This window comes from Arachis stenosperma, chromosome 8 (genome assembly GCF_014773155.1).
Source record: "Arachis stenosperma cultivar V10309 chromosome 8, arast.V10309.gnm1.PFL2, whole genome shotgun sequence".
Lineage (NCBI taxonomy): Eukaryota > Viridiplantae > Streptophyta > Magnoliopsida > Fabales > Fabaceae > Arachis > Arachis stenosperma.
Genome location: NC_080384.1, coordinates 46,985,775 through 47,001,125, shown reverse-complemented (window position 1 = coordinate 47,001,125; position 15,351 = coordinate 46,985,775). Strand labels below are relative to the sequence as shown.

At 33.1% G+C, this 15,351-nt stretch overlaps 1 protein-coding gene across 1 annotated transcript; it reads left to right on the top strand.

Moving 5' to 3' along the window:
* Positions 1 to 603: 603 nt before the first annotated feature.
* On the top strand, positions 604 to 1,416 carry LOC130946081 (uncharacterized). The gene has a single exon (XM_057874764.1). It carries the CDS (start codon positions 604 to 606, stop codon positions 1,414 to 1,416), a length of 813 nt encoding a protein of 270 aa, XP_057730747.1.
* The last annotated feature ends 13,935 nt before the right edge of the window (positions 1,417 to 15,351 follow it).

The window sequence follows — 15,351 nt, the reverse complement described above, 5'->3', positions numbered from 1 at the left end:
ATCAATTTTGGATCAGACAACATCATTAATATGGCAAAAATTCAACAATGACAATAACGATGATAACAATAACGACGATATGTATAACGAAGAAGAACGCGTGCGTGAATTTGAAACAAGAAGAAAAAGAAGAAGCAGCAACGCGAGGAGATAAAAAAACAAAAAAACGTGTGATCAAAAATTGCTTGGATGAATTTGGATGTTAAAATTGCTTGGATATAGAAAATATCTGAATTTGCTTGGATGAATACCTGAAAGGTGATGAGAAAAGAAAGAGTATGTGTTAAATGTATGAGGCGTTGTAAGAAAGTGAGTGAAGAAAGTTTAGAATAAGTAACTAAATTATAAGAACATTTTAGACATTTTAATTGAAATCCCAATGGAATGAAATTTCTAATTAGACCTATTTGAATTGGAATTGATTTTAACAAAAAAAAAGGAATTGAATTGAATTTCATATAAACTAATTTAATTACTTTTGTTTCAAACACTGAAATTGAAATCGAAATTTCTAAACACCATGTAAAAAACTAGAATAAGAACTTTTTTATAAGACAGCTAGTGACAAGGTTTGATGTGTCAAAAATCTGGGGGAGTGGAAGCATGGGATGGGAATATGTGGAGTCTGATGGTGCCTCTGGTGGTTTGTTATTAATTTGGGATGATGGCTTCTTTAAATTGCGAAATTGCTATAAAGGTGAGCGATGGTTGTGTGTTGAAAGGATACTGTCAGAGAAGTCTGTTGACTGTGCGTTTTTCTTGGTTTATGGGGCTCACACTAGAGATGAGAAACGTGTTGTGTGGGAGGAGTTGAGTTACATGGCTGGCCTATGTCCAGGCGTCTGTTGTTTTCTGGGGGACTTTAATGAGATTGGCCAAGTGGAAGAAAGGCGAGGTCTGGAAAGCTTACCTCTGTCGACACAGGACTATAAGAATTGGGTACATGACATGGGTTTGGTGGACCTGCCAATTTCAGATCGTAAGTTTACATGGTTCAGAGGACAGTCATGTAGCCGTATTGACAGAGCTTTGGTTAGCTTAGAATGGCTTGAGGCATTCCCGGAGACTCGGTTGAGAGGTGGATCACGGGGGTTGTCAGATCACTGTCCTATCATAGTGGAAGAGAAGAGACTGAGAGTTGGACCGAGGCCGTTTCGAAGTCTGGATTCGTGGTTTACTCATGAAGGGTTTCTAAGGATGGTCAAGGAGGAATGGAGAGGGCTGGGAGAGTTACAATTCACTGATAAACTCAAGGCATTGACGGTTCCTTTGGGGAGATGGCACAGAGACAACTTTGGTGATATGGACAGGAAAATTTTAAAGTTTGAGGAAGAGATTCAGAAGATTGATGAAATGGTTGGCAATGGGAACTATGATGAGACAGTGGAAGCAAGAAGGAAGGCGATAGTTAAGTGATGCGAGAAATGGTATGTGAGGAAAGAGCTACATTGGAAGCAGATGTCAAGGTCGAGGCTTGCAAGGGACATGGATAAGAATACGAGATACTTTCATAACTTAGCTTCGGCGAGACGGCGAAATAACAGGATTGACACACTAGTTATTAATGGAAGATTGGTAAGGAATCAAGCTAGAATTAAAATTGCAATCAGGGAGTTCTACAAAGAATTATATCATCAAGAGAGGACTCCTGAGATGGGCTTCAGGGATGGCCTGGTGGAAAGGATCAGCGAGGAGGATTCTCTTGCACTAGAGGTGCTACCATCACCTGAGGAGATTAAAGAGGCAGTGTGGGATTGTGAATCATCCAAGGCCCCAGGTTGTGACGGGTACAACATGAACTTCATAAAGAAGTGTTGGAATGATATAGGATCTGACTTCACGGCAGCGGTGTTGGGTTTCTTCCAATTTTCAAGGTTGCCGCCTGATGCTAATGTCACATGGGTGGCGTTGGCCCCCAAGTTTCCTGGTGCGAAGGAAATAAAAGATCTGCGTCCAATTAGCATGGTGGGGTGTGTATATAAGGTAATCTCGAAGATGCTGGTTAGGAGAATGAGAGGGGTTATGCCAGGACTAGTGGGCGAGACACAGAGCGCTTTTGTAAAAGGTCGGAAGATTCATGACGGGGCTCTTATCGCATGTGAAACGGTTCAGTGGATCAAACAACAGAAGAGGAAAGCGGCAATAATAAAGTTGGACTTCCAAAAAGCATACGATAGAGTCAAGTGGAGTTTTGTAGACCTTGTACTGCAGAAGATGGGGTTTGGTCGAAGATGGAGGGGTTGGGTGATGGAGTGTATCAGCACGTGCTCTATGTCAATATTGATAAATGGTTCACCATCCAAGCCGTTCAAGATGGAAAGGGGTCTGAGACAAGGGGATCCTCTGTCCCCTTTTCTATTTGTACTTGTTGTTGATGTACTACATAGGATGATTGGAGAAGCTGTGAGAAACGGTCGCATTTTACCGTTGATGCTTGGGAGAGATCATATTGAGTTGTCGCATCTACAGTTCGCAGATGATACTATTTTGTTCTGCCCGCCGGAGGAAGACACAATCAAAAACTACAGGAGGTTGCTTAGATGCTTCCAGTTGATGTCAGGTTTAAGCATTAACTTTGATAAATCCAGTTTGATTCCTGTTAACTGCGATGAACAGTGGGTACAACGTATGTGTGGTGTGCTGGGCTGTAAGCAAGCCAATCTACCTGTTAAATATCTCGGTATCATGCTAGGAGCAAACCCAAGGCTGGTGAAGACGTGGAAGCCAGTAATTGACAAAGTAGAGGAGAAGCTTAGTCTCTGGAAGGCCAAGATCCTCAACAAGGCCGGTAAGTTAGTACTTATCAAATCTGTGTTAAATAGTCTACCGGTTTATTATCTGAGCCTCTACAAGATGCCAAAGGCTGTTGCAGAGAAACTGATTTCCTTGCAGAGAAGGTTTCTATGGAATAAAGAGGATGGAAAGAGTGGGATGGCTTTGGTTAAGTGGGAAGTGGTTCAGGCCCCTAAGAAGTTAGGTGGGTTGGGGGTTGGGGATGCTATGATAAGAAATTCAGCTCTTCTGTTTAAATGGTGGTGGAGGTTCTCTAAAGAGGAGTGTCCTTTGTGGAAGAAGGTTGTATGTTCCTGTAACAACCTCAATCCAAATGAGCCCCTGTCATCTCAGGAATTACCTATCCGAGGTGGCCCGTGGAAGGATATTTGTCAGTTACAGTTCAAGAGTCAAGCAGTCCGACAAAAGATGATTACTGGATTGTCTATGGAGGTGGGTGATGGGAGACGAACTCGGTTTTGGGAGGATGTCTGGATTCATGGAGGTTCTCTGAAAGACCGCTTTCCAAGGCTATTCTCGGTTTCAAACCAAACAGGATCAATGATAGGGGATTGTGGGTTTTGGGATGGGCTAGATTGGGTATGGAATTTTCAGTGGAGGAGAGAATTGTTCCAATGGGAGTTGGAGATAGTTAACCAGCTTCACCTCACTCTGAGGCTGGTCAAACTTGATCTTGGGAGAGAGGATAGAGTTATATGGAAGTATGATAAGCAAGGAATTTTTTCTACTAACTCATTTGTGCAAGTGTTGCAAGTGGAAATGGCTCCAGAGGATATACATAGCTACAGCTTTACTAAGACCATTTGGAAAGGACTTGTCCACCCAGAGTAGAGTGTTTGTCTGGTTTGTCCTGGTTGGCAGGGTTAATACGAAGGAGAGACTGAGTCGACTTGGGATCATTCCCCAATAAGATACTTTGTGTGTTTTATGTAACAGTAATGTCGAATATGACACCACCTATTTCTTGGATGTAGCTTTGCTTGGCAGGTATGGTGTGCTTGGTTATCTTATGTTGGAATGCAGTGGGTTTGCCCAGGTGCAGTAAAAGACCATTTTCAGAGTTGGACTGAGAGCTCAAGTACAAAACAGGAGTGCAAGAGATGGATGGGTGTTTATGCGCGCATCTGGAACTTATGGTTGGAACGGAACCGAAGGATTTTTCAGAACAAAGGAAAAAGGAGTTGAGGAGATTATCAACATGTCTGCGTTGAGCTACAAAGAGTGGTTAGGAGTTGACCCTTTCTGTTGTTGATGGCAATGCTGGAGATGACAAAAGGGGTATCTACACCGTTAGTTGCTTGGTACATTTAATTTAGTTTTTTAGTTACTACTTTATCTATGCTGTTGGTCCCTATGCTCCACCTGTTGTGTCGAGCTTTAATTCAAAAAAAAAGAACTTTTTTAGAAACTTATAAATTAAAATTTACTCAAAAATTAACTTTTTTTCTCATCTACAAATTAGATCAAAAGAGATATGATTTTAAAATCAATTCTCATACCAAACAAGCTTAATATGTCAAATATCAAAAATATTTCTGTTTATATATTTTAATAATTAGATATTTAATCAAATAATTTTATTAGGGATAAAATTATAAAAGAATAAAATTTAATCCATATAAGAGTTATTCTAAACTAAAGAATTGATTTCCATTTTATTAATATGATAAAGTCATTTCAAACCATGAAATTGAGTTTCAAATAAAAATGAATTCTATTTTTAAGGAAAATAGAATTATTTTTTCACATTTAAATAGTTTTCAAACAAGCTCTAAAGAAATTGAGTTGATGACTAAATGATATCCAAAAACAATAAATTCTGATAGTACATTTCTCTTTTTGAATTATAAGTGGCTAGGATGTTGTTCTCAAATATGACATCGTTTGATTTGGGGGACAAAAATCGGATTTTCCGATTTTTGGAAAGTACGGACCATCCAATTTCTAGGACATAGAATTTAGATTCTTTGATTTCTAAAATTTGACCCTTTGATTCTTGTTTTTAAAAAATTTAAAATAGAGATATCAGATCCTCCAATTTTAGTTTTTTTCACAATTTTAAAAAATACTAAAAATGATCGTGTTGGAATATATCACTCATTTTACTTCTATAAAAAAAATAGCCACATACCAAAAAATGGTACACTGGAATTAAGAAATGAAATCGAAAAACAAAAGATAGCCAATTAATAACATGCAATTTTCTGTTTGAGATAGGTAATTTTTTTGGAGTTGGTTCGAGTTATCACTTAGACTTTGTTTGGTGGATGAAAGAAATAGAAAAAAATGAAATTGAATAAAAAAAATGAAAATAAAAGAAATTGAGGTGAAATTTAATTTCTATTAGTATTTTTAGATGGAAGAAAAATACAATAAAAAATATTAAAGATGTTTAATTTATGATGTTTATTTAAAAAAAATTGAAAAAAAAAACTAAAATTATATCATGATAATTTTATCCTTTATACTGTATAGGGATGTTATTTTGTATATTATTATATATAATATATTTAACTATAATATATATTTAATTGTAGAAGAATCTTAACCAATTAAAACATAACTATTTTTTCTAACTTATAATAAAACTTTAACATAAACTACATATATAAAAGATTTAAAAATGCAAAAAAGGAAACTAACTCAACCATGAATTTTCCCCCTTTTTCATAGATTATATGTATACATATAGAAATTGTGCGTCCATTAACAATAATAATATGTGCTTTATAAATCACTAGCGGCTCAACAGGCACTAACGTGTCTGTTCAGCCGCTTTTCTATTATTTTTAAGAAATTAATTTTATTTTTTTGTTAATATATTATTTACTTTTCAAATTTATTAGATTTTTTTTTTAATATTGACGTGATCTTATTTATATCATATTTTGTTGAAACTCATAGTTTAAAATTTTAGGTAATATATGAGGTGAAATATTCGAGTAAATTTTTATTCTCAACTATTCTAAATTACAAAAGTTTTTCAATCATAATGCTTCTATGTATTTCTTTAAAAGTTTTGAATGCCGTCTATATTTAATATTTTAACTTATTTTTAAATTTATTATGACAAAATACGATATGTGAGATTTTGTCTGCTAACGAAATATTTTAAAAAATAGTTTTTCATCGTACTTTATTTTGTTTTTTTTTTTTGTGTTTAGTTATTCCATCATTATTAAATTTCAATTTGATAAGTTTTTTTATAATCAAGGGCTTATTATTTAGTTACTGTAATTTAATTAAGATTTTTTTTCATCACTAAATGATGTTATGTGTATTACATTATTGCCATTAATAATATTTGTAGTAGCATTTTTTTTAGTTTGTACTTAATTAGTTATTTAATAAATTTGTCCGGTAACTCATAAAATATATATGTTATCTAGTTTTTAATTTGAGAATTTTTAATTTAGTTACCTATTGACTTGTAATATATAATATTTTGATATTTTTTAAAAATTAGAACACATTTTGCCATGACCAAATTTTGCTATCTATTAAATTTTTAGTTGGATAAAAATTCTATAATAAAAAGGATCCATAATTTGTACATACATTAATAAATATAGATAAAATAAAATATTTTGTACTATTTTTAATAGTTGTTGTTTTGTGTTTAAGATAGATCTTTTCTAATTTTACTATTTAATTTTAAAAGATATATGTTGTTACCAAATTTTATTACAAAGTTACTGTTATTAGTCTTATGAATATTGCCTATTTAAATTTATAGTATTTGTAATTATTTTTTTATTTTTTTATTATAGAATTCATAATTTTGTTTGACATTAGGCATTTTATTAGTATTGTACAATATCAACATCTTAATTTATTCAATACAAAAAATATTTTAAATGAATATTATGCAAGAATAAATATAAAAATATAAGTAAAGTAAATGAGTACTAACTATTCATATTGCATGACTTTTAGCATTGTTTGTAAATGGTTCATTATAAGAGATTGATTGAGACATTGAATTAGTATATTAGATTATCTTGACCTACACGTATACAAAAAAAATACAAACTTAATATATTAGATATCTTAAAAGATTGTTAATCTTCTGTATTAAGATTAATGTGTTTATATGTTAACATTTCACATTAGAAATTTATTATATTTAATATATTAAATTAATATTTTTTAATAATAATAATGTTACTGTCTCATGATTATTATCATTGGCTGATATAATAGCATTTTTTTATAATTAATATTTAAATAGTTATTCATAAAAATTGATTCAGTACTCATATAAATATGTAAGCTTATCTATATTTTAATTTTAAATTTGAAAATTATTTATCCAATCACTGTTTGTAATATTTAATATAGTATTTAGATTTTTATAAATTATGACCCATTTTACCGTGATCAAATTTTGGCATTTTTAATTTTAAATGGACAATATTTTATAGTACGAAGGATTATTTTATTTATGCCATGTATTTAAATATATGAGATAAAATATCAATATTTTGTATTCTTCTATCATTATGTTTGTATTTAGGCCAGATTTCTCCTGGTTTTATTTTAAAATTATAAAAATATATATTACCAAATTTTAAAATATGAAAATATAAATTAAAATAAAAACCAAAAAAATAAATTAAAGTATATTAAAAATCATTATGTTACTTAATTTACACATATATAAATACTATTTTGATAATAAAATTATTATGTTTGACACTTTTTGTAATTATCTTATAATGTATTTTTTATATAAATGACTTCATTTTTTTATAAGAATGCAAATGCATATTTTTTCTTTATTTTAATATTTTATCTCAAGCATCTACTTAATTTGAAAAATAAATAATTTTTTTTGTAATAAATTTTTATAATAAAAGTTTTAGTTAAAGAGAACTCATACTTCCTTTTATAATTTACTAAATTTAATTTCATTTCAGAGTTATTACTTTGTAAATATTTATCACTCAATTTAAAATACACATGGTAAAAAAGCAATATGTTAATTTTTTTTCTCTTTATTCTATTTGTTATTATTAGTTTTGAATACTTGTTTATTTTAATTTTTTAATTATTTATATATTATGAAAATGGATATTAAAAATTATTATTTTGTCCACTAAATTTATTTATGAAATAGATTATGTAAGGATATACGAATCTACAAAAATTGGACCCAAATTCTAGTAACTTTTGTATTTTTTTATTAAGGAATGCTCTGTAATATGTAATTTTTTAAGTTAAATAATAAGCATAAGAGTGTATATTAATTTAATTAATTTGTTATAGAAATACCAATTAATTATGTACTATGACGTCTGTTATTTGTTATTGAAAATGAATCGGTATTTAAATTGAGTACGTATTAATAGTTTTTTTTATTGAAAGTGAATAAAATAAAAAAAATTAAGTACGTAGTAACAGTTTTTTTTATTGAAATCAGTTTTTAAGTTCTGTCGTGTCGTGGGATAAAGCCAGTTTCTAATAAAGAGAGAACAGGGGTAAAATAGGAAGAAAGAATTGGATACCAAAATTTCATATCCCCATTATATATTGGTATAGATAAAACATTGCATGTTGCTATTAAAACATTTTATCGAATAATTTAAAGACATGAAAATAAGCAAACCAATAAATCAAATTAAAATGTAATTTTTTTTCATATATTTCAAAATTCAATCACAAACACACAGACCCATGGATATATGCAATGAAATATAAAATAGCAATAGCAAAACAAAAATTTATCTAATTTGTTTTAGTAGAAGCAAAAAGATGTGATGACTAGATGGTCGATAGTTGCGCAGTAATTGTGCAGTAGTAGATGAATGCATAGTAACTAACAACTACCGTGGTCGATAGTGTTGAGATTGAGTAGCATCAATGGTTGTATTATGGAATTGAAGAAGAGTTTTCGAAAAAAGGAGACGTAGTATTTGAAAGAAAGAAAGAAAGAAATGTTTTTTCCTTTCATTTTCCTGCACAAATAAGGGTGAATTTTTTTTTTAGGTCTCACTTACTTTTTTACACTATTTATTATTGTCTTTCATATTTTCCATCCAAACTTACAGTAAAAATTTGAATGTTCGTCCCTATTATTTTTTTCTGTACTCTTTTTCCTCTAATTTCTACTGAAACAAAAACAGCACTATTACTAAAAATTTCAATACTCTAAAATAAAAAAAATTGGTAAAATATTAAAATAATGGGTAAAGTATTAAATTAGTCCTTTATGTTTGGGTGTAATCCTGTTTTGATCTTTAAGGTTTAAAGTATTCTATTTGAATCCAAAAAAGTTTCATTTAACTTCAATTTAGTTCCACTGTAAGGTCAAAGATAAATAATTAACGAAATATCCTACATGACAGCAGTATAAGAACAAGGTCAATAATTTGGAGAATAAGTACAAGCTCTAGAGGTATAAAATCAACCGCGGATACATCAATACATGTATTCAACATTTTTTTTAGTTTTATAGAAAATATTTCATTTTAATTATAAGAAAAATGATAAATAAATGTATTAATGCATCCATTACCAACCTAGTTCTTATACTGCTATCATGTAGAGCATTTCGTTAATTATGGGGTAAGTATGGTTTTGGTCCCTAAAGTTTAGCGCCAGAATCGAAACCGTCCCTCATCTAATTTTTTATTTAAAATCGTCATTAATATTTTTTTTCGTATTAAAATCGTCATTTTAATTTTTTTTGGACAAAAATAACCTCACCACTATAGCACAATTACCTTCTCCACCACCACCAACACCAACACCATCACCACACCACCACCACCACCACCACCACTATGGATAATGGAATCATAAGAACTCAGAACCAAAATCTACCACCACCACCCCCACCCACTGCTACTCCATCACCATCCGCATCACACCAACAAAAACTCAGAAAATCAACGTTATCATTGTCATCCTCATCAGAACTCAGATCTAGAACTCAAATTTAGAAAAACAACCTGAATTCAAACTCAAAAAATCGTCATCATCATCAGAACCCATAACTCAGAATCCAGAATTCAAACTCAGAAAAACAAACACAAAACTCAAACTCAGGCAAACCCAGAAGAAGCAGAAGACGAAGCAGAAACAGAGATCGAAGCAAGAAGCTGATGCGGCGAGGCGGCGACGGTGGCGCGGGCAGCGGCGAGGCGACAAGAAGCAGCAGCGTGAGTCCTTCTCCCTCTCCGCGTCTCTCTCTGTCCAATCTCTCTCTTCTAGCGTGGGTGGCTGGCGCGACAGTGAGGGTTAGGCGAAGAGATGAGGGCTGGGCAGTGAGGCGGTGAGGCGCTGGCTTCCCCTTTCCCCTTTCCCTCCCCTCCCCTCCCCTCTCCTTACCCTTTTCCTTCCCCCCCTCCCCGACGCGTTTCCCCTCTCCCCCCCAACAACACGTTTTTTTTAATTTTATAACTTTTTTATTAAAATAGGAGGTAGTTTAGGAATAATATAAAAAAATTATTAAAAAGGACGATTTTAATACGAAAAAAAACGTTAAGGACGATTTTAAATCGAAAATTAGATGAGGGACGATTTTGATTCTGTCGCTAAACTTCAGGGATCAAAACCATACTTAAACCCGTTAATTATTTATCTTTGACCTCCGGTAGGACTAAATTGAAGCTAAATGAAACTTTTTTTTATTCAAATAGGACACTTTAAACTTTAAGACCCAAAACAGAATTACGCAAAACATAGGGGACCAATTTAGTACTTTATCATAAATTAACAGATTGCTTGGTGTTAAATTGGCAAAATTAAGTTATATTGTGCCATCAAAGTATCTATGCTTTGCTAGGATATTTTCAAACAAAGTTCTTATGCCATCAAGGTCAAAGTAAAAAGGTTAAAAGTTTTCATGTCCAAGATCTAAACTTTTCAGTCATTTTGCTCGATCTCGTGAATACTGCATGGCAAATCAAAGAGAAACCATGCAAAGTTAGACGCTTGTAAACGAAGGAGAGAGTGATTATATAATTCAACTGGGAGAGGAGGATATAAGGGAAATGATTAATAATTGCATCAACATCTAATAGGAAAATTGTTTCCCGAGAAAGCCTTTTTTAAGGGGATCATAGAAGGAGCTCTTAAGGCCATATGGGGGGCGTCTTGAGGGTTTTAGGGTGGCAGAATTTGAGAGCAATCATTTTCAATTTTTTTTTGAGAGAGAATGGAATGTACTGAGAATTTGAAAGGGATCTCCATGGTTGTTTAAAGACTTTGCATTGCAGGTTCAACGCTGGGAGAGAAAAAAGAAAGTAAAAAAATAGTTGATCACCTCTCTACTAGTTTGACCTCAGTTTTGGGGAGTACCAAAAACTTACAAGACTTAGAAGCAACAAAAAAACTCAGTGGAGGGCTGGGAAGAGTCTTGGATGCAGGTTTCTTTGACATAACGGAGAGAGAATCTAGAATCATTATGGTGAGATTTGGTCTTAATGGAGGAAGAATTGTGAAAGACTCTCTTAGACTTGTTGGACTAGATAAAAACACGCTTGAAGTGATTGTCCGATATGAAAGAGTTGGGATTGTTTGCACTTATTGTGCAAGAATAGGCCATGATCATAGAATGTGTCCCAATTTTATGGAGGATTCAAAGAAGAATAGGCTGAAAGAAGATAAAATTGGGGAGTGGATGCGGGTTGATCAAGTGGGCATAAGAGTAGAGTTGAAAGAGGCTGAAAATACAAAAAAGGTAAGGAAAATCAACCTGCAGATGCTATATGTTGGAAAAAAACCCTTCCCAGACTGTCTTATTGAAGGATTTTTTGGGCTGAGTTTCAAGAGACCGTGAAGGGAGAATCAGGTGACAATTTCTCAACCAACAAAGCTTAATCAAAGGATAAAAAAAATAGTACTAACAACAGGAATGATGCTATTGTGATAACAAATCATCATATTCTTTATGCTTGCGAAAGCAAGAAGCCAACCTATGATAGAGTGCTCATTGAAAGTCGTACCAACAACCTAATTATGGAGATCGTATTAGCCAATTCAAGAGAATAAAATATATGGCAAGAATTGGCCAGGAAGGAACCGGAACATGGAGCGGTAATAAGAAAAGAGTAGGAGAAGATAATAAGGAAGACAGAAAGATCTAGAATATGGCTATAGCTGAGGAGGTTATGGAGCTTGAGATGGTGGAGGGTGCCAGTCGTTCAATGGCACCCCAAGCTCCATGAGAATCCTTACGTGAAACTGTCGGGATTTGAGGAGACCCTAACAATCCATAACCTTAAAGGGATGTGTAAATTTTACTCTTTCGAGGTGATTTTTTTTCTGTAAAACAAAAAATCAATCTCGCGTTGTGGAGCAAAAAGTTAGATCATGTGGCTATTCGAGTTTCACAACTGTAGATTCGAGTGAATTATCAGGAGGCTTGGCTCTTTCTTAGAAGGACTACATGGTGGTGAGGATTCTAGCTCAAAAATCCCTTTCATTAATTGTTACCATTAAGGATGAGAGCAAGAACCTAACATGGAGACTAGTGAGAGTTTATCTAAGCACTAATGAACAAGTTCAATTGCAATAATTTGAAGAACTCACTGGACAATTTCAGCAGTTTAGAGAGAACTTTATACTTATGGGAGATTTCAACTCGATTAAGAGAAATGAGGAGAAAGAGGGGGAAATCTCAGATCAGCATCGTTAATAGACCACTTTAATGATTTCATTGAGGGTAATCAGCTTGTGGATCTTGGTATGATTATTCAATAGTTTACTTGGTTGAATAGGAGGATGGGAGATGAATTAATTAGGGAAAGACTTGATCGAGTCATGGTGGGAGATACATAGAGCGTTGGATATGATGCAGCTGTGGTTCGAAGGCTAACGGATAATGGATCTGATATGCACCTCTTTTACTTGACACAGACCCACCAAAATAGAACTTAAACAGGCAATTCAAATTACAAGAAATGTGGTATGGAATGGACAAAGTGAAGAACCTGATTTTAGAGACATGGGATACGTTTATTCAAGGTTCACCAAAATTTTACCTGACTCAAAAGTTGAAGCTTTGTTGTCACCAGTTAATTTAGTGGCAACAACAAAGCCAAACCAATTTTAAGAAATACAGGAACTAACAAGATGCTTGAGCAGCTGCATGAAGGAGGAACCCATGGGGACAATGAGATTATAGACCTCGAAAATCGATTGGAGAAAGCTTTAGGGAGAGAAGATAAGTATTGGAAGGAAAAGTCAAAATGTAAGTGAAAAAAGGCAATAAAAATACGAAATTCTTCCATCAGAAATTTCGAACTAAAAATCGATAAAATAAAATTTGGGGACTAGTGGAAAACAATGGGAGGTTGCTTCAGACCCCGAAAGCATAGCGACGGTGGCTGAGAATTATTTTGAGGAAATCTTTTCAACTATTAATCACTTTAATTCGAGGGATAGATTTGATGATTTCAATTTTACTATGACAGCTTCCATGAATTGTAGACTAACAAGGTCGGTATCAATGGAAGAAAAAAGTGAGTCACATTTAGTTTATGTAGCTATAGTGCCCCATGGGATGATAGATTTACAGCAAATTTGTTCTAGTTCTATTGGAACATAGTTGGGAGTGACGTATTTAAAGTTGTATGCAGTTTTTTCGAAGGAGGAAAAATTCTAAAAAGTTTTAATCACACCCATATTTATTTAATTCCAAAGATTCCAAATGCTATAAATATGTCACAAGTCAAACCCATAAGTTTATCTTTAGTTTTTTTAGGATTGTCTAAAAATTGCTGGTTCATTGGATTCAGAATTTAATAATATTATTAGCTCAAATCAAAGTATTTTTTTAAAAGATAGATTTATTTTTCACAATATTCTCATTACTCATTAATGTATGCATTACTTAAAGACAAAATAAACTGGGCTAACATATGATATTTATTATTAAGTTAGATATGAGCAAAGATTATGATAGAGTGAAATGATAGTTCTTATGGTGTATTATAGACAGAGGATGGGTTTTGGGGAGGGATTACTTGGATAAAAGAACTTGTTACTATTATTTCTTACTCTATTCTTATGGAAGGACAACTATATGGCTATTTTAGGCCAACAGGGGCATCCGGCAAGGAGAATCTCTGTCACCATATCTCTTTCATTTTTGTGCGGAAGGATTATTCTATCTATTACGCAAGACAAAGCAAAACAGAGGTATTTAAGAAATTCAAATTAATAGGAGATGTCCGTCAGTTAACCATATCCTATTTGCAAATGACTTTATCCTATTCTATAAGATGTTAGAAGAATTATGCTCTAATATTTTGATTTTGCTATATAAGTACGAAATGCTTAATGGCCAAAAGATGAACTTGACAAAGTTTGTAGTTTTTTTTAGTTAGAATACACCTACCCCACTCAGACATATTTTGGCCGATTTTCTCAATATTGGACATGTAATGGTCCAAGATAACTATCTTAACTCCACTTAGTGGTTCATAGATCTAAAAGAGCTACAATTGCAAAAATCAAGAATAAGGTTAAAAAAAGTCGAGGCTTAGAAAAAGAATCTTTTATCAATTGGTGGAAGACATGTGCTTATTAAAGTAATTAGAGAAGCTATTCCAATATATACCTTGTCATGTTTTCGATTGTTAAAACACATTATTGAAAAAAATTCACCAGATTCTGACCCAATTCAGGTGGGACCAAAGAGGATCAGAACAGAGAATGTCTTGGATTATCTGAGATCATATGACAAAACCAAAGAAGGAGGGAGGATTGAGATTCAAATATATAAAGGCACAAAATTTAGCTCTTATAGGCAACCAATTCTAGCGTATTGCAATAAATCCTAATTCTCTCGTAACCCGTATGCTAAAGGGTAAATATCATAGATACTTTATAGTTATGCTGGCAGAGAAAGGGGTTCAACCTTTTGGGGGATGACAGAGTTTATTAGAAAGGAAAAAAGTAGTAAAATAGGGGCTAAATTGGAGTATAGGGTCTGGAGAACAAGTTCGAATATACCAGGATTCCTGGTCTGTTTCCTGTAAAATCCGGTCAAACTGTCATTAATTAAGTAATTAGTTAATATGGTTGAAATTAGTTAGAAAATTTAGCAATCGGTATTTGACAATTTAAATATGATATTTGGACTCCGTGGATTTTTCTAAGTCAAAAAACATCGTTTTCTACGTTAAAACGCTAATTTTAAAGGTTTTAGCCCAAAATTAGGTCAAACGGATTAAATCGAGTGAACTGAGCCCAAGTGGACCTAAACCCACGTATATATAACATCACTAAATATACTTTCAGCCACCATACTCCCCCATTTATGAGAGAGATTTGAAAATAGAGAGGAGAGGGAAGAAGAGAAAAACCTTAGCCTTCTTGAAACTTCAAACCATCATAACTTTCTCTTAGGTGCTTCGATTGACGAGTCGTTTGTGACCACGCGTTGATCTCCTCCTCCTCTTCAATTGTGTTTAGGTATTGTGGTGAGTATTTCTAAATTCTCTGTCCAGTTTTATTTTTCTCTTCAATTTACGTTTTTGGTTAAGTGTATGTTGAGATATTGTGATTTTGGTTGTTTAGAGATGTTCTAATATGAGCTATTAGTGA

Bases quoted from the DNA above. Each gene is read 5' to 3' on its own strand.
- LOC130946081 (XM_057874764.1), top strand. From the start codon at position 604: ATGGGATGGGAATATGTGGAGTCTGATGGTGCCTCTGGTGGTTTGTTA.